Source organism: Rhineura floridana, chromosome 2, assembly GCF_030035675.1.
Source record: "Rhineura floridana isolate rRhiFlo1 chromosome 2, rRhiFlo1.hap2, whole genome shotgun sequence".
Taxonomy (NCBI): Eukaryota; Metazoa; Chordata; class Lepidosauria; order Squamata; family Rhineuridae; genus Rhineura; species Rhineura floridana.
Genome location: NC_084481.1, coordinates 49,591,148 through 49,609,257, shown reverse-complemented (window position 1 = coordinate 49,609,257; position 18,110 = coordinate 49,591,148). Strand labels below are relative to the sequence as shown.

Here is an 18,110-nt window from a genome sequence, read left to right as displayed (position 1 = left end):
ATTCAGCACCATAAAGACTGAGGATTCTGCTTGATGGTTATCATTTAACTTGCCTGCTGCTCTTTACTTGCTAGGTGCTACATCCGGAATGTTTATGACCCATAAGGAAAGTTTCTTAACTCCCTAAAGTACTTATGATTTCATATATAAGGAGATACTGAAAAGTTGACAGAAATGTTCGTGCTGTCTTTCTACGTGTGGGTAATTATGAATTTGTCTGACATTTTACTACAAGACATCCTCAAGGAAATTTTAAAAACAGGTTTATATTATTATTATTATTATTTATTTATTTATTTATTACATTTGTATACCGCCCCACATCCAAAGCTCTCTGGGTGGTTTACAACAATTAAAACATTAAAAACAAATAAACAAATATACAAATTTAAAAACACTTAAATTTTTTTTAAAAAAACATGCTAAAATGCCTGGGAGAAGAGGAAAGTCTTGACCTGGCGCCGAAAAGATAACAGTGTTGGCGCCAGGCACACCTCGTCAGTGAGATCATTCCATAATTTGAGAGCCACCACTGAGAAGGCCCTCTACCTTTTTGCCACCCTCCGAGCTTCCCTTGGAGTAGGCACCCGGAGGAGGACCTTTGATCTTGAATGTAGTGTACGGGTGGGTTCGTATCGGGAGAGGCGTTCCATCAGGTATTGTGGTCCCAAGCTGTGTAAGGCTTTATAGATCAAAACCAGCACCTTGAATCGAGCTCAGAAACATAAAGGCAGTCAGTGCAAGCGGGCCAGAATCGGTTTTATATGTTCGGACCATCTGGTCCTTGTTACCAATCTGGCCGCTGCATTTTGCACAAGCTGCAGTTTCTGAACCGTCTTCAAAGGCACCCCCCCACGTAGAGTGTATTGCAGTAATCTAATTTAGAGGTTACCAGAGCATGGACAACTGAAGCCAGGTTATCCCTGTCCAGATAGGGACGTAGTTGGGCCACCAACCGAAGTTGGTAGAAGGCACTCCGTGCCACTGAGGCTACCTGAGCCTCAAGTGACAGAGATGATTCTAGGAGAACCCCCCAAGCTATGAACCTTCTCTTTCAGGGGGCGTGCAACCCCATCCAGGACAGGTTGGACATCCACCATCTGGTCAGAAGAACCACCCACTAGCAGCATCTCAGTCTTGTCTGGATTGAGCCTCAGTTTATTAGCCCTCATCCAGTCCATTGTCGCAGCCAGGCACATTGACAGCCTCACCTGAAGAAGATGAAAAGGAGAAATAGAGCTGCATGTCATCAACATACTGATGGCAACGCACTCCAAAGCTCCAGATGACCACACCCAACGGTTTCATGTAGATGTTGAACAGCATGGGGGACAGAACTGACCCCTGCGGAACTCCATACTGGAGAGTCCAGGGTGCCGAGCAATGTTCCCCAAGCACCACCTTCTGGAGGTGACCTGCCAAGTAAGAGCGGAACCACTGCAATGCAGTACCTCCCACTCCCAACTCAGCCAGTCTCCCCAGAAGGATACCATGGTCAATGGTATCAAAAAGCACTGAGAGATCAAGGAGAATCAACAAAGTCACACTCCCCCTGTCTCTCTCCCGACAAAGGTCATCATACAGGGCGACCAAGGCTGTTTCCGTGCCAAAACCAGGCCTGAAACCCGACTGAAATGGATCCAGATAATCGGTCTCATCCAAGAGTGTCTGGAGCTGGCCCGCAACCACTCGTTCAAGGACCTTGCCCATTTATATTACACAAATGTCTCAGCATACAAACTGTTCTGTATAAGCCAGCTACTCTAAGCAGTCAAAATGCATGTCCAAAGAGAAAAGAACCAGGGCAGTTCCAGACTGGCACTTTTTCAGGTGGGATTCAGTCACCTACTGGCAAATTTAGGTGGTGCAATTAACACTGATTTGGCATTCCTGTCAAACAAGCCTGCTTCCCCCACCCCCAAAATCAGACTTTTTGCAATAACGATGGGAATCCACTGAGATCCAGTGCCTGCAAGGGAAGAGGACCATCACCGCCCAGGGAGGGAGAGCCATCTGCCTGCTTTGCTGCTGCTGCTGCTTGGCCAACATCTCTGCTCTCTCCTTCTTGGGCTCCTGCTCTGCACGTGGGCACCTTGCAGGACCAGGCCCCAGCTGTCTGGATCTCTGTTGCGGTCGTTGGCCTGGATAGGGTTGCTGTCGCTCGGGAGAGGACGATAATACCCTCACTGTGCTGCTGCTATCATCTGCTGCTGCCATCTGCTGCCTGCTTCTATCAGCTGCTGCGGTCGATTGCTGTGTGCTATTGTCACCTGCTATTGTCATCTGTCGCTTGCCTAGAACCGTTGTGGACGCTGTTGCTGCGGCTGCTATTGCCTTGACCTGAGTGTGGACGTTGCCATCACTACTGGCACTTTATTATTTTAATGTTGTTGTGTTGTATGAGTGAGGATTGTGTGTATGTCGTGTGTGTGTGAATTTAGTGTGTATTGGTGTGAATGTGCATTGTGTGAGTGTCTGTGACTTGGTGTGTGTGTATATGTGAGTTTTATTTGTTTTAATATGTGCCTGGGAGAGAGTATTATACATCGACCGGGGAGTCTTTCGGGGGCCCCAATTAGTGTAGTGACGGGTAATGGGAGGTATGGCATTGTGAGGAGAACGTGCCAGATAAGGGGAACTCATCCCAGACAAGTAGTGTCTGTGACTTGTTCCGGTTCTCCTCACATCCCCAGGACTGATGGTTGTTCTATCAGTCAGCCTTCGGATCTCCATGTGCTGTTGTTAAACGCCAGGTCGGTTCACCATAAGATCTCCCTTGTCCATGATTTAATTGTGGACGAGGCTGCCGACCTGGCGTGTATAACTGAGACTTGGGTGGGCGATCAGGGAGGCGTTGCTCTTTCCCAGCTCTGCCCACCTGAGTATGCGGTTCAGCATCATGGTAGAACCGAAGGACGGGGAGGTGGGGTTGCTGTGGTCTATAGGAGTTCTTTCTCACTCACCAAGCACCCTGTCCAGGTGACAACTGGTTTAGAGTGTCTCCACCTTGTGTTGGGCCAGAGAGACAGACTGGGAGTTTTGTTGGTGTACCGCCCGCCCTGCTGCCCAACAAATTCCCTAACTGAGCTGACAGAGGTAGTCTCGGAGGTACTGTTGCAGTCCCCTAGACTTTTGGTACTCGGGGACTTCAACGTCCATGCCGAGACTGCTTTATCTGGGGCGGCTCAGGACTTCATGGCCTCCATGACAACCATGGGGCTGTCTCAGGTTGTTACCGGCCCAACGCATGTGTCGGGACATACTCTTGATTTGATCTTCGCCACTGGGCATGGAGATGGTGATCTGGTGGTTGGGGATTTGTCATCTACCCCATTGTCATGGACAGATCAACGCTTGCTGAAGTTTAAGTTCACAGAGACCCTTTCCCTCTGCAAGGGTGGGGGACCTATTAAATTGGTCCGCCCCTGGAGACCAATGGATCCTGTGGGTTTCCAAAGGGCTCTGGGGGATTTTCCGACTGAGAAGACTGGCGCTCCTGTCGAAGCCCTGGTTGGATTGTGGAATACGGAGCTGACCCGGGCGGTTGACACGATCGCTCCCATGCGCCCCCTCCTATGTAGAGCTCATACAGCTCCATGGTATACCGTGGAGCTGAGAGTGATGAAGCAAGAGAGGAGGAGGCTTGAGTGCAGATGGAGGCGAACTCCTGACGAATGCAATTATGCTTTGGTAAGTGTTTCTTCTAAGCGGTATATAGTAGCGGTGAGGGCAGCAAAAAAGAGATATTTTGCTGCCACAATTAAGGCATCTCTCTCCCGCCTGGCGGAGCTCTTTAAAATTGTACGAGGGCTTTTACATTCTGGCCCTCGGGATATTATGGATTCATCTGTAGCCCGCTGTGATGAGTTTGTGAGGCACTTCCAGGATAAGATCGCATGCATTCGCCGGGACTTAGACTCCAATGTTATGACAGTGAGTTCCAACGAAGCATCCAGAATGCGGTCTTGTCCTTATTTATTGGATGAGTTTCAGTCTGTACAGCTTGAGGATGTTGACAAGATCCTTGGACTGGTGCCGGCGACCACATCTGTTCTGGACCCTTGCCCCTCTTGGCTGGTGAAAGCTGGCAGGACCGGAACCGCCAGCTGGGCCAAGGAGATAATAAACGCCTCTTTGAGAGAGGGAGTGGTCCCTGACTGCCTAAAAGAGGCGGTAGTGAGACCACTCCTGAAGAAATCCTCTTTGGACCCAGATAACCTGAACAACTATAGACCTGTGGCGAATGTTCTGTTCTTGGGCAAGGTACTGGAACGGGTGGTTGCCGGCCAGCTCCAGGGGCTCTTGGATGACACTGATTATCTTGATCCATTTCAATCCGGTTTTAGGCCCGGTTTTGGCACCGAAACAGCCTTGGTCGCCCTGTACGATGACCTTTGTCGGGAGAGGGACAGGGGGAGTGTGACTCTGTTGATTCTCCTTGATCTCTCAGCTGCTTTTGATACCATCGACCATGGTATCCTTCTGGGAAGACTCACGGAGTTGGGAGTTGGGGGTACTGCTTGGCAGTGGCTCCGCTCCTACTTGGTGGGTCGCCACCTGAATGTAGTGCTTGGGGAACATTGCTCGATACCCTGGACTCTCCATTGTGGAGTCCCGCAGGGATCGGTACTGTCCCCCATGCTTTTCAACATCTACATGCAGGCACTGGGTGCGGTCATCAGGAGTTTTGGGCTGCGTTGTCATCAGTACACTGATGACACGCAGCTCTGTTTCTCCTTTTCATCCTCCTCAGGTGAGTCTGTTAACGTGCTAAACCGTTGCCTGACCGCGATAATGGACTGGATGGGAGCTAACAGACTGAAGCTCAATCCAGACAAGACTGAGACGCTGTTGGTGAGTGCCTTCTCTGCTCAGATGGTGGATGTTCATCCTGTTCTTGATGGGGTTACACTCCCCTTGAAGGAACAGGTTCGTAGCTTGGGAGTTCTTTTCGATCCTTCCCTGTCTCTTGAGGCCCAGGTGGCCTCGGTGGCACGGAATGCTTTTTACCATCTTCGATTGGTAGCCCAGCTACGTCCCTATCTGGACAGTGACGACCTCGCTTCAGTTGTTCATGCTCTGGTAACTTCTAGATTGGACTACTGCAACGCGCTCTACGTGGGGCTGCCCTTGAAGACTGTTCGGAAACTACAGCTAGTCCAGAATGCAGCGGCCAGATTGTTGATGCGGACCAGAAGGTCCGCTCATATAACACCTGTTCTGGCCCGTCTGCACTGGTTTCCTATTTGTTTCCGGGCTAGATTCAAAGTGCTAGTTTTGACCTATAAAGCCCTACACGGCATGGGACCGGAATACCTGGTGGAACGCCTCTCCCAATATGAACCTACCCGTACACTACGCTCAACATCTAAGGCCCTCCTCCGAGTACCATCCCATCGAGAGGCTCGGAGGGTGATGACTAGAACCAGGGCCTTTTCAGTAGTGGCCCCCGAACTGTGGAACAGTCTCCCTGATGAGGTGCGCCTGGCGCCGACGCTACTATCTTTTCGGCGCCAGGTGAAAACCTTTTTATACTCCCAGGCATTTTAAAGTGTATTTTAAACAGCATTTCCGTATTTTGGATGTTGTTTGGTTCGTTATTGTTTGTTTGGTTTTTTTTAATTATTTATTGTATCTATTGTATTTATATATTGTGCTTGTTTTTATCTTTTTGTACACCGCCCAGAGAGCCTTCGGGCTTTGGGCGGTATATAAATTAAACTAAATAAAATAATAAATAAATAAAATACTCTAAAAAATGTGGGATGCAACATCATGTAACCTGCCGGCAAGCAAAGCAGAATAAATGCTCAATAAATAGCTGACATCTTCTAAACTCTCCACAAACTTTGTGCAAGCCAATCAAGTTGTCTGGAAGCAACCCCACTCTCCTTAGGCATGACAAACTGAACATGAAACAATGATGCCTCAATTTATTTCAAGAAAATTATCATTTTCATTACAACTCCTGCCTGTTGTCCCGTGTCAGAAAATTATTTTGTCATGGTAAACAGAATGCAATACTGTAGTCTCTATTCCCTTGGCAAGACAGCAATAAAACTCCTCACCCTGCATGTTATAGAATGTTGTTAGCGTAAATGAATGCCTATCGTTAATCCAAACAATAACTTTTTAAAAAATCATAGAAAGTGACAGTTTGTTGGGATTTTCTACTAAATACTTTTAACCCAATTTTACTTCCACAATCAAATCCAGTACATAATTTCACAGGTCTCTGAAACATTTTTAGCAGTTCTGTGATGATTTTTTAAAAATCAGATTCTGTTTTGCACAACCTCCTCCCAATTCCTCAAAAGCACCCAAGTCCTTTGACCTGGCTTTCATCTAGTTCAAAGCTGACCACTGTGGGTAATTCACTGGCACACCTTTAAGCCCAATGTAAGATGACTTGTTCCAAAGGGCAGGCTTGAAACTCTGGCTCTTGCTAGAAGGGAGGGAGGGCAGGTGTTATGGGACTCCAACTACGACCAGCCCTAGCCAGCATGGCCAATGATCAGGGATGATGGGAGTTGTAGTCCGACATCAAATGTTGTCTACCTCTGTTCTAAAATGAACGAACTTTTACCTGCACATCACAGAGGAGCTTCTCATAACAACGTGCCTGCTTAATAAGACTCAGCTAATAAGCCAGCATTCAATCTCTAACGATAATAACCAATCAGATGCCTCAGTACACCTCAGGGACTGTCCTCCCAGATACACTCCTTAATCCCAAGGGTTCCATTCTCAGAAATATACTGCTCCTGCCCATGGAGGCTTCAATTCGCTATCAGGGCTCAAAACCGCTGTCCCTGCAACCCATCCCTTAACTTCGAGAAAGCCACTCCTTTGTACTCCCCCCCGCACACTCAAACGGCCAGACTTACCGGTCCTCTCGCAGCCGAGCCGAGCCGAGTGGAGCCGTAGGAGACAACCAAGGGGAAAAGGCGAGCTCTCCTATGCGGCGACCCTCTTCGCCCTTCGGAGAGAGTCCTCCTCGACGCTCCACCGCAACCCTCCCCGCACGGCTCTGCAAACCTGCCGGCAGGGGAGTAGCCATCATCACCCCGGCGGCGGCTGCAAATCCTAGCGGTCCATCCTCGGCTAGCGGGTTCCCAGGGCCGGAGAGACCGGCTGGCTGCTCTGCCGCGGGAGAGACCGGCAGCGAGAGACAGGCACACCTTCCCTTCTTCGCCGGGCTCTCGGCCAAGCCCCACGTGCAGCGTTCAGGGAGAAGGGGAGGAGCTCCAGCCGAAGCCGTCGAGGTAATTCCAGGCATTCCCCAGGAGGAAGTCCAGGGCGGGGCTTGGGAAGAGACCCTCCGCCTCCCGCGGATCAGTCAGGTGTGCAGTCAAAGCCCTTTCGGGGCGGTGGAGGGTTCTGCGGTTCTGCGGCGGCAGGCATTGCCAGAGGAGATGCTGCTGAATAGCATCTAATTGCAACCTCTGGTTCCAGAGCTCGCTCGCTGGCATTTAAAATCAGATCATGGCGGCTGAGATCCAATGCACATTTCCCTGGGAGTAAGCTCACAGACTGCAATGGGACTTATGTCTGAGTGAAAGAACATTCTTAGGGATAGCACTCTGAAGGCGGATTTCCTCTCCCCCCCTCCCCCACCCCAAGTGTTGCCTGGTGCAGCCCAAGACTACCCATTTTTACTGAAAAGTAAATCCCATTGATTCCAATGAGGCTAACTCGTTTCCCACCCCCATCTTTTCTGATCTCTATCATGTGTTGTTTTATGGTACTCTTATCGTACTGAAGGAGGTGGTAGTGAGTTCCTTCCTTAAGAAGGCCTCCTTGGACCAGAAGTGTTAAATAACTATTGCCCAGTGGCAACTATCCCTTTTTTGGGCAAGGTGCTAGAGAGGGTGGTGGCAGTCCAACTGCAGGCATGCGTGGAGGAGACTGAATATCTGGATCCATTTCCGTCTGGCTTGAAACTGCCTTGGTCGCCCTGGTCGATGACATTTGTCGAGAGACAGATGGGGGGAGTGTAACCCTGCTGCTCTTCTTGAATGACTTTTGGGGATGGCCCTCCCAATGGCTTTTGATACCATTGACCATGGTATCCTTCTGGAGCAGCTTGGGGAGGTGGGGGTTGGGGTCTGTACTTCAATGGTTCTGCTGCTATCTCCAGGGATGTTTCCGGAAAGCAGTTATAGAAGGCTTCTGTGCAACACCATGGGAGCTTTTGTGCAGTGTCCCACAAAATTCCATATTGTTCCCCATGCTGTTTAACATCTATATGTAGCAGCTGGGAGCGGTCATCAGGAGTTCTGGAGTGACGGGTCACTAATATGCAGATAACACTTAGCACTACCTTTCTGTGCCATCTAAATCAGGAGAGGCAGTTGGAAGTGCTAGACAGGTAGATGTCTGGAGGCAGTGATGGGCTGGATGCTGGCCAACAAACTGAAGTTGAATCCTGAAAAGACAGATGTGTTATGTGGTCCAAGTTGTTGAGTCCAGGAGATGGGAAGACGGCCTGTTCTGATTGGGGTTGCACTCGCCTGGAAAGAGCAGGTTCGTAGCTTGGGAATACTCCTCAATCCAGCATTGTCACTTGACGCCCAGGTGGCCTTGGTGGCTAGGAGTGCCTCTTTCCAGCTCTGGCTGGTTCGCCAGTAAGGGGCCTTTTTGGATAGAGATGACTTGGCAACAGTACTTCTCACTCTGGTAACTTCCAGCTTGGATTATTGCAATGTGCTCTACGTGGGGCTGCCCTTGAAGATGACTCGGAAACTTCAACTGATCCAAAATGCAGTGGCCAGAATACTGACTAGGGTTCCCTTTAAATCTCATATAACCCTTGTTCAAAAACAGTTGCATTGGGCACCAGTTTGTTTCTGGGCCCAATTTAAGGTGCTCATGTGAGTGTTTAAAGCCCTAAACAACTTAGACTCTAAATATCTTAGGGACCGTCTCTTTCCCTACAGAACCTCTTGGGTGTAAAGATCAGCAGAGGGGGCCTTATTGGTAGTTCCGCCACCCTCAGAAGTTTGGGGGATGGTTTGGTAGAAAGCTTTCTCTGTGGCAGCCCCTAAGTTGTGGAATTCCCTCCCCACAGAGTTGTGTTTGGCACATTCGCAATAGTTTTCTGTGAATGCTAAAGACACACCTGGTTTATCTGGGCTTCAGCTCCTGAGATATGTTTTCAGAACCCACCCTCTTTTTGTGATTTAAATGTGTTTTAATTCTTTTTAATGTTGTATTTTAGATTTTGTAACCCACCCTGGGACCTATTGGTGAAGTGTGGAATAACAACAACAACAACAACAAACAACAACAATGTATCTTTTAACTTCACAGTGTTTTTTGTAATCCTGGAAACCACCTTGAGAACTTTTTGTTAGAGGGCAGCATGTAATAAATAAATTAAATTAATGTGTGCACATAATTTTGCTTAGCCTCTCCATACATATTCAGAAGGAAGTCCCAATGATGTGTAAAAGACAATCCCTAATCCATCTCTAAGCAGCTGCCTTATACTGATTTAGACCATGGGTCCATCTAGTTCAGTACTGTCTGCACTGACTGGCAGTGACTCTCCACAGTCTGAGGCAGGAGTCTCTCCCAGGACTATCTGGAGATGCTGTCTGGAAACTAGATGATCTGTAGTCAAGTGAATGGCAACTGGTGGTCCCAGGTGAAGATGTTGCATTGTGAAGCCAAGCAGATCAGCAGGGCTCAGATGAGCATTGTGGTGTTGAGGCATCTGTGCTCTCACTGACAATAAGCACAACAGAAGAACAGCCTTGCTGGATCAGGCTAAACACCCATCAAGCCCAACTCTCTGTTCTCACAGTGGCCAACCAAATGCCTATGGGAAGCCAGCAACAATCTGATTCGGCATATATGTCTCCCTTGCTGGATTATGAAGATGTTTAGAGCTGGATCTAGAGAAGAGTGAGCATTCATGCAAAGGGGCTTCCCTGTCTCCCTCTTGCACTCTCTCACACACACTACTGTCCCCCTGCACATGCACACACCAAAAAGCTGTTTCTGAGAGTCCAGGGATCCCCTAGGATGATGTGGGATGGGTCACAGGGAGCTGTAAGTGGGTAGAGAAATCAGACGTCAGCAGGGCTGCCTTGCACAAGTGGAAGTTTTTTCCACTCTTGCAGAACACCTTTGGCTCCAACCTTAGTATTCAGTGTTACAATTCAGTGCAGGCAAGTCATCAAGGTGGTGCCAGATCCCTGGGCACAAGCCTGCCCTGGCCCGCAGCACCATTTGCCTTAACACCCCATCCTGATACAGGCAGCGCGGAGCTTATATAGGCCCACCAGCCCCACCTACCTCTGGCATCAGTGCACATGCCCCACACAGTGCTCACACATTCCTGTCATCACCCAAGATGGAGGCAGGGACATCAACCCCTTAGGGACGCCCCCACCACCATTTTGGGTGATGGCAGGCAGGAATGTGCATCATGTGAGCACATACACTGACACACTAACTTTACAGGTAGGAGGGCTTATATAAGCCCGTGCCACCTGTATCAGGGAGGATGCTTGGGAGCTCCCACTCCACAATCCATGGCAGTGTCAGGTCACTTCACCCTCCCACCCTATGTTGGGGTCCCTCAGTGGCCCTTCTGGGCCATAGGGGCTCTTGGCCAGGGCCCAACCTGGCCATGCACTGGCATCAGGCCTGCATGTCGTACAATGCCATAATATTAGACGGCCTGCTATTTCCCAAATTCATACACAACTTTTCTTGACAATCAACCAAGACTGATTACATATTCAGACACTTGCATGTTGTGCCACAGAGTACATTCTTCAACAGAAGCTATTTAACAAAAACAGTCAGGAAAAGGTAGCTTATAGAGATCCCAGTGAACTTGAATTGCCATAGTTTGTTACTAGCTTTTGAAAGCAAAAATTGAAAGAAAGAAAAAAGGCAGCTTGTAAAAATGGGAAATAAAAGTGTTGGCTGATTATTATTCCAAGCACAGAATCAAGGCTTTAATGTGAAGCTATCAGTGGCATTTGTGTGATTATGGGGAGCAGGATGCATGTGGTGGAGAAGTTGCTATAAACAGAACAATCAAGAGACCAAAGGATTCATCCCCAGGCTGCCTTTTTTATGCTGCATGCAGTGCCCTAGATGTGAGTCTTTTTATGTAACTTACTAAGATTATCTTTATACTTTACTGTAATGCAGGGTTGCATGTATCCAATCCCTTGCCAGTTTTTAAAGGGAATCCCAAATACGACCAACAATCGTTTTAAATGATCGAGTTTTGTAGACATACTTTTACGGGTTTTGAATACTGCCATAATTTAAACTTCATCATTTCATACAGTCTAGGGTCCTCAAACTGTATGGCTCGCAGTCCTTAGGATTCCCTCATTATGAAAGGACACCCACAATCCATATCGATGTTCATACAAAACTTGGACAGCTTTAATTAAAGTGGTACATTCTGGAAAAACAAGGTGAACGATTCCTCATATTTATGTGCCTGTTTATCAGAGTTTGGAAGATTACTTTAAAAAAGTAATAAATTACAGTTACATGGCCCAAAAAAGTAGTAATTAACATTACAATTACAATTGCTCTGAATGTAACTAATTACTTTACTTTTTCTGAAAAGTAATCACTACACTTACATTTAAGTTACTTAAAAAAAACACCTACAAGGTGCTGGCCTTGGCTGCTGCACATCTAAGTAGCCTAAAACAACATTAACAATAAACACACACATACAGAGGTGGTAGAATAATTCTTTGTATCCATAAGATAGCAATGGTGGTCTCTGCACTGGTGAGGGAGGTAGAGGCCACTACTCAGATCTTTGCACGTCAAACCAACTAAGGGATACTCACCCAAGCAAATATTTTCCCCTGAGATGCAAAAAAGTTAAAATACTGCAAATGCAGCACAGTAGCCAGAGAGAGTGGTGGAGGCCACTTTGTGTGCCAAGTGCAAACACAGTATTCTCTCTCTCTCTCTCTCTCTCTCTCTCTCTCTCTCTCTCTCTCTCACACACACACACACACACACACACACACACACACACACACACACACATTGTCATCTTTCACCTCCGCAGTTCTTTATATCCATTCTGCTGCTGCTGCCTTCTTCTCCTCCTTTATCCATGTTCTTGCCCTCCGGTTCCTTTTCCCCTCCATTCCATTCTTCACCACTACCATCCATTTTTTAAAACAATTGTTTTCTCCACTCCACCCCATTTCACTCTCCACCTCCTCCCTCGTCGCCTCCTACCCACCCACAGAGCATGAAGGAAGAGCGATGCTGCACAGAAGCCCAGTTTGAGGCACTTGATTTTCATCCACAAATCAGAGGAGCAGAAGATTTCCCCTGTCCCCCCCCCATTAATGCCCCAAAGTAATGCTGGAAACATTACAATTACTCCACAAAAATAATAAAATTACTCCTAGTTCTATTACAATCAAAATGTAAAGGAATTACCCACTCATTCCTCAAAAATTTAATGGATTACAAGTAAATTGTTACTTGTAACGAATTACTTCCAAGCTCTGCTGTTTATATACTCTGGTTTGGATGACTACACATCTCAGCTTGTAGACTATATTTTAAAATTACTGATATTACTATTCAGTTTATTAGTTGCCTTACACATAAAGAGCCTCCAAGACACTTAGAAGATTAAAAAACCCTAAAGCATGGCATAAGCTCAGAAAAAGAACAATGTGTTACAATAAAAGCTATACAATAACCTATAAAAGCCAATAAAACTGCAGCAAAAACATACCATTAACAGAAATCATCTGCAAAAACATCTGAATCTGTCAAATGCCTGGGAGAAGAGATAAATTTTAACTGCCGCTGAAAGGGTGTTAATGATGGTGCCTGGCAGACTTCGCTGGAGACAGCATTCCACAAGGGGGAATTTTCAGGAAAAAAATTGTTATTCAACAATAATAGCATAGATTGTCTAGCATGCTCTTCTGCAAGAAGTGGGCACATCCACCAATGACCAAATTGTCTAGAAACTAAAATACAGTTCAGAAGCAACTTTCCAAATCGTTCTAATTAATCCCATTCATAGAAATACCTACTTACATAGCTTTCCAGGAAACATTCCAATTTCTCAATATTAATTTCACCACTTCTACATAAAACAATAGCTTTAGCAGTTAAAACAATCTCTCTACTTGACACCACCTCAGTTTTCAGAATCCCATAAGCATTTCAGCACGCAGAAGAAGAAACAGCAAGCTATAGGTCAGAACAGCCAGGTGAGGCGGCCACATAGACCTTTGATATAAAATATAATATGAATGTATGACAAGGGGGGTTAAATATAGATCATAATCCAAACCAGCTAAAATAAAGTTGTGTCTGACCTTGGAGCAAAGGACTTTGGTGGTAATGGGATCTGAGCCACAGTAATGGCAAATGAAACATATGCATCCTTCCCATTGACAATTCTGTGCAAGTGTCCTCAGAAGTAAATCCCATTGTGTTCAGTGAGGATTATTCCCTAGCAACTGTGTTTATGATTGCAGACTGGGGGATGTTCATATAACATTAAGGCTGCAATCCTATATACACATACCTGGAAATAAGGCCCACTGAACACAGTGGGAGTTACTTCTGAGTAAACATACATAAGACTCACTGTTAAGTTACAATGTATAAAACTTTAATTCATAACGAAGGATATAATTCCATCAACAATTACATGGAAATGAGCCCCTAGAACTTAGTGGAATTCACGTCCGAATGAAGAAAGGATCAGGATGCACCCCAGATCTGCAGAATCTCTGCCAAACCTGTTACATGCACCAACTTTGCAACATGTCTAACACAAGTGTGCCATATGTCAACATGTGACAAAAAAATAGGATAATTTAGAAATGGAGTGCACACAAATCCTGTATCAGTGTGTATACTGATGTGTATGCCATCTTGGACATGGCATGACTTGGCTCCACTTCAACCCTTCTTTTCATTTGAGGTTTTACCTGTAAAAAAAATTAATGAAAAATCTACAGGGGTGGGGGAGGGAATCATTGTCATGATAATCAAGGAGCTTTCTCAGTTGTGTGAAAGCTCTATGGCTTGATTACCACATGGCTGATGTATGCTAATCTGTGTTAGCTGGGAGTGCCATTTCAGGTTTAGGGGATAAGGCAGCAGAATTCACAGAATGAACAAAAGAGAGGGCCTTTTCACCCTATGTTAAACTAGCAACCTCATACCCAGTGTTGCTCTGGAATTCTAAGGAAAAAAATCGGTGCAGTTTTGAAAAGTTCAGTCCGCCATCTTGACTCAAAAAAGTATCCAACTGTATCCAAACATAGATGAAAACCTGCTCCTTGATTTCATGGACCATCATTTAAATTTGATTACAATTTCTTAAGAGGTGTCCAGATGCATAGCGAACAAACAACTTCCAAAATATATAGTAGATTATGAAAAAGTAGGGTGCTGTAAAAGTAGTAGTTGTCATTATCATTTATCATTATCATGAGAAATAATCACCTGTGGCCTTAAACATAAGGATGCACCCCTCCAAAGGGGCACTTTCCTGTAATCTTCCTCTCTAAATGACATTCCAGCTACAAATGGGAGGCTGGAAGGCTTGCTCTTGGTTCAGCTAGAAGGGATCCCACCACATAGCCATCATCAAAGGCCTGGCTGAGGGAGCAGGTGGCTGGAGAAGACCAAAGACATAATGCCTGCTCTCCTGAATCTCTTAGGGGTTTGCTTATTTATTACATTTTGGTATTGTTATTTAATACCCAAATATTGAGATAAATTGGAAATTCTAAGGGTTGTCCTCATTGCAGTTTAGCTGTGTTTGTTTTTTGATGGAGCTGTTAGTTTATATTATTTATTGGAATTGTTTTTATGGATTCTGTAATTTTGTGTATATTGTATTTTTAAAAATGATTGTATTTCACTGATCCCCACTCTAGGACTGAAATATTAAATGAAGGGTGGGTTATAAAAACATTATTTACTGGAATTTAACTTTAATCCCACCCTTCCTCCAAAAAGTTGAGGTTCTCCCATTCCCACCTCGGTTTTTATAGGGTAGCCTATAATCACCAAAAAAGAAGAAATGCGTAATAATAATAAACAGACAAAAGAGACAGATTTGCATAAGTATTTATTTTATTTGTATCCCACCCTTCCTCCCAGTAGGAGCCCAGGGTGGCAAAATAGGCGTGACATGAGAAGTAATTACTAGAATGGAAACAGAAATCCAGTACATCTCCGCATAGCAGGGTAGACTGTGACCAGGTGACCGGTGTGCCTGCACGTCTGCTGTCCAGGTGCTCCCTTAAGGTTCTTGGGGTTGTAGCCAACTAAGGCCTACTCAGAGTAGATCTATTGCAATTAATGAACCTATATTATGTCTATGAATTTCAGTGGTCTACTCTGAGTAGGACTAGCATTGAATAGCACCCTTGATCTTTAAATCAGACAGCCATACCCTTTTATCCCCCACAGCAAACCTGGGATGTAAGTTAGGCTGAGACAATGTGACTGGGTCACTCAGTGAGCTTCATGGCGCTTAAGTGGTTTCTTTGGCTCCTCTCCCACTTTCTCCTTCTACGGTAGGGTTTTTTGTTTGATTATTGTTTTGCAATTCTGTTTTTCAGTCCCTCTGATGCCCCCAGTCTCTCCTTGTGAGTCTATCTTCTTTTGAGTTTTTTAATGGAACTTTGTAATATGACTATGAATTCATAATTTATATGAATTCATATTATATGAATGTACTGAACTACTTTGGGAACTCCAGTTAAAAAGCTGGCATACGTAACTAATTCACAAACACACTGTCACTCTAGAAGAATGTGGAACTGTTGCCCAGAGTTGTGCAAGGGAAGGGCAGAGGATCAATAGTAGAGCATCTGTGACCCATGCAGAAAGTTGCTGGTTCAATCCCTGGTTCAATCCCTGGTTATCTCCAGTTAGGGCTAGGAATATCTCCCGTCTGAAATTCTGGAGAGCCAACAGTCAACTAGTGTAGACAATACTGAGCTAGATGGACTGACTCAATATAAGGCAGCTTGCAAACCTTCATGAGAGCCAGCATTTTCACAAAATCCCCAGGTATACTTCCCCACCTTTTTTTAAAAAAAAATCTTCATGTGTGTATATATTCTTATTACAGCTGGCTTTGGGTGCCCACTGTTAAGCCAGAAGAGTGTTGGAGCATTTTCTACCACTGTATTTTATTTTAATTGGTTATTATGGAATACATTTTAAAAACTTGCTTACCTGACTGTTCAGGCAGAGTCTCACATTGTCAATATACCACCATCTTATAAACAACACACCTCTGAATTTGAACTCTGCACAGTCTAAAAATTACTTGGCATCTTTTGTGTGTGTGTGTCTCACCAATTAAATTTTACAGGATGAGATGGCAGAGATGCCAATATTGTCCCATAAATCTGTGCAAAAAGCAAATACTGTTTGGCATTAAAAATCCCAGTGTTACAGCCCAGTCTAAGAAGCAATTATATAAAGCCAAAGCAGAGACAAAAGGCAAAGACTCTTGTTTGCAACTTCTCTTTTACCAACAACAGAGAACTGCTCTGCTACTTGCCACTTTATAACACCAAAAAGCATGATAAGGCCAGTCAACACATTTTGCGGTTTATTTTACAGCTGTTCAGATTGCCTTATTATTACAGTAAAAGTGGTTAAGAGAGCCAGTGTGGTGTAGTGGTTAAGGTGATGGACTACGACCTGGGAGACCAGGGTTCGAATCCCCACGCAGCTATGAAGCTCACTGGGTGACCTTGGGCCAGTCACTGCCTCTCAGCCTCAAAGGAGGGCAATGGTAAACCACCTCTGAATACTGCTTACCATGAAACCCCTATTTATAGGGTCACCATAAGTCAGAATCAACTTGTTTGTGAAGGGTGCTGAGGTGCTAGGAGATGCCCTATTCCTCTCATAGAGCTACAATTCCTGGAAGAGGACAGACTGTTAAACCAGTCTGGCCACTGGAGCTCTGTCAGGGGAATAGGAGACTAAGAACTCTCAGCACCCTTCACAAACTACACTTCCCAGGATTCTTTGGGGGAAGCTATGACTGTCTAAAGAGAAATAAAGGTCTAGCATGGGTGTGGCCCTGATTAGCCAAGCCAAATATCTGTGAGTTTGGCTTTTAGAACACTGACAGTTGGTTCTTACTGAGCATGCCCAACACTATAATAGACTTCAATGTTATATTTCTTAAATTAATTAAAAATCAGCCAGGCATTTTTTTTTTAACTTTTAAACTGCAGACGATGGAGGTCAGAGTATGGGGGAAGGTCAGTAATAGGATTACTGGTACTCTGTGAACATGGATGACTTTTAATTAATTTCAACAAATTGAGACCACTGACACAAAAAAGTCCAACAGGGTCTGGATGTTTTCCCATTTTACAATTTGAACTCTTAATTCTCTCCGAGTATTTTGTGTGTCACCATGAAAACTTAGATGGTTGTTAAGCAAGCATTTCTGAGTTCAGGACTGTAAGTTTTGCACAGCTTTGTTTTGAAATGAGTTTATGGGAAGCAGCAGAATGGCATGGGGGTATTTTCAATTTAACATTGCGGAATGTGAAAAATCCATGCCAGCTGTAGTATACGGCCACTCTTGTGGCTGTATAATTTATTCTGTTGTTTTCTGAGTTTCGATTCGTATATTTTGTGTCCCCCCCCTTTTTTTTGTACTGTTATCTTTATTCTGTATATGTTTGAGTTTTTTTGTAAGTTGCTTTGAGTTTCATTTTGGGGAAAAAGCTGCTAACAAATATCATTAATAACCTGAATTTGCCAGTATATGATTGAATCCCACCCCAAAATAGCAACAGTCTGGAAATGCCCTAACTTGTCACTGTTTCATAAACAAGTCTGTCATCATGACTATTGCCATCATTAAAACCAGACAATGATACAACTCATTGTCAAATATTTATTTCCAACTGATATATATTATAGTCTTCCTTTACTGTTGCCACATTTGTTCTGCACCATACACAGCCACCCCATCACACACCCCTTCCCCCCTACTCAGCAACATTTCATTAACGGAGAATAGCAATTAGACAGGATGTGTGTGATCTGAAACTGTAAACTATCTGAGGGAACTTCAC

The 18,110-nt window shown here is 45.1% G+C and overlaps 1 protein-coding gene and 1 long non-coding RNA gene across 4 annotated transcripts in view; one reads left to right on the top strand and one right to left on the bottom strand.

The window, feature by feature from the left end:
* GRB14 (growth factor receptor bound protein 14) overlaps nt 1–7,350 on the bottom strand; it is a 73,055-nt gene extending 65,705 nt beyond the window's left edge. The window contains exon 1 of one of the 3 annotated variants that reach the window (XM_061608608.1): nt 6,888–7,350. In XM_061608608.1, the coding sequence (XP_061464592.1) occupies nt 6,888–7,279 (392 nt within the window). In that variant the 5' untranslated portion in view covers nt 7,280–7,350. The remainder of the gene's footprint in view (nt 1–6,887) is intronic. The other 2 variants (XM_061608607.1, XM_061608609.1) reach the window with 2 other exon arrangements.
* A 9-nt stretch (nt 7,351–7,359) lies between these two features.
* On the top strand, nt 7,360–9,387 carry LOC133376459 (uncharacterized). Its single transcript, XR_009760483.1, has 2 exons — nt 7,360–7,520; nt 9,221–9,387. It is a non-coding gene; the product is annotated as an uncharacterized LOC133376459 (long non-coding RNA).
* The last annotated feature ends 8,723 nt before the right edge of the window (nt 9,388–18,110 follow it).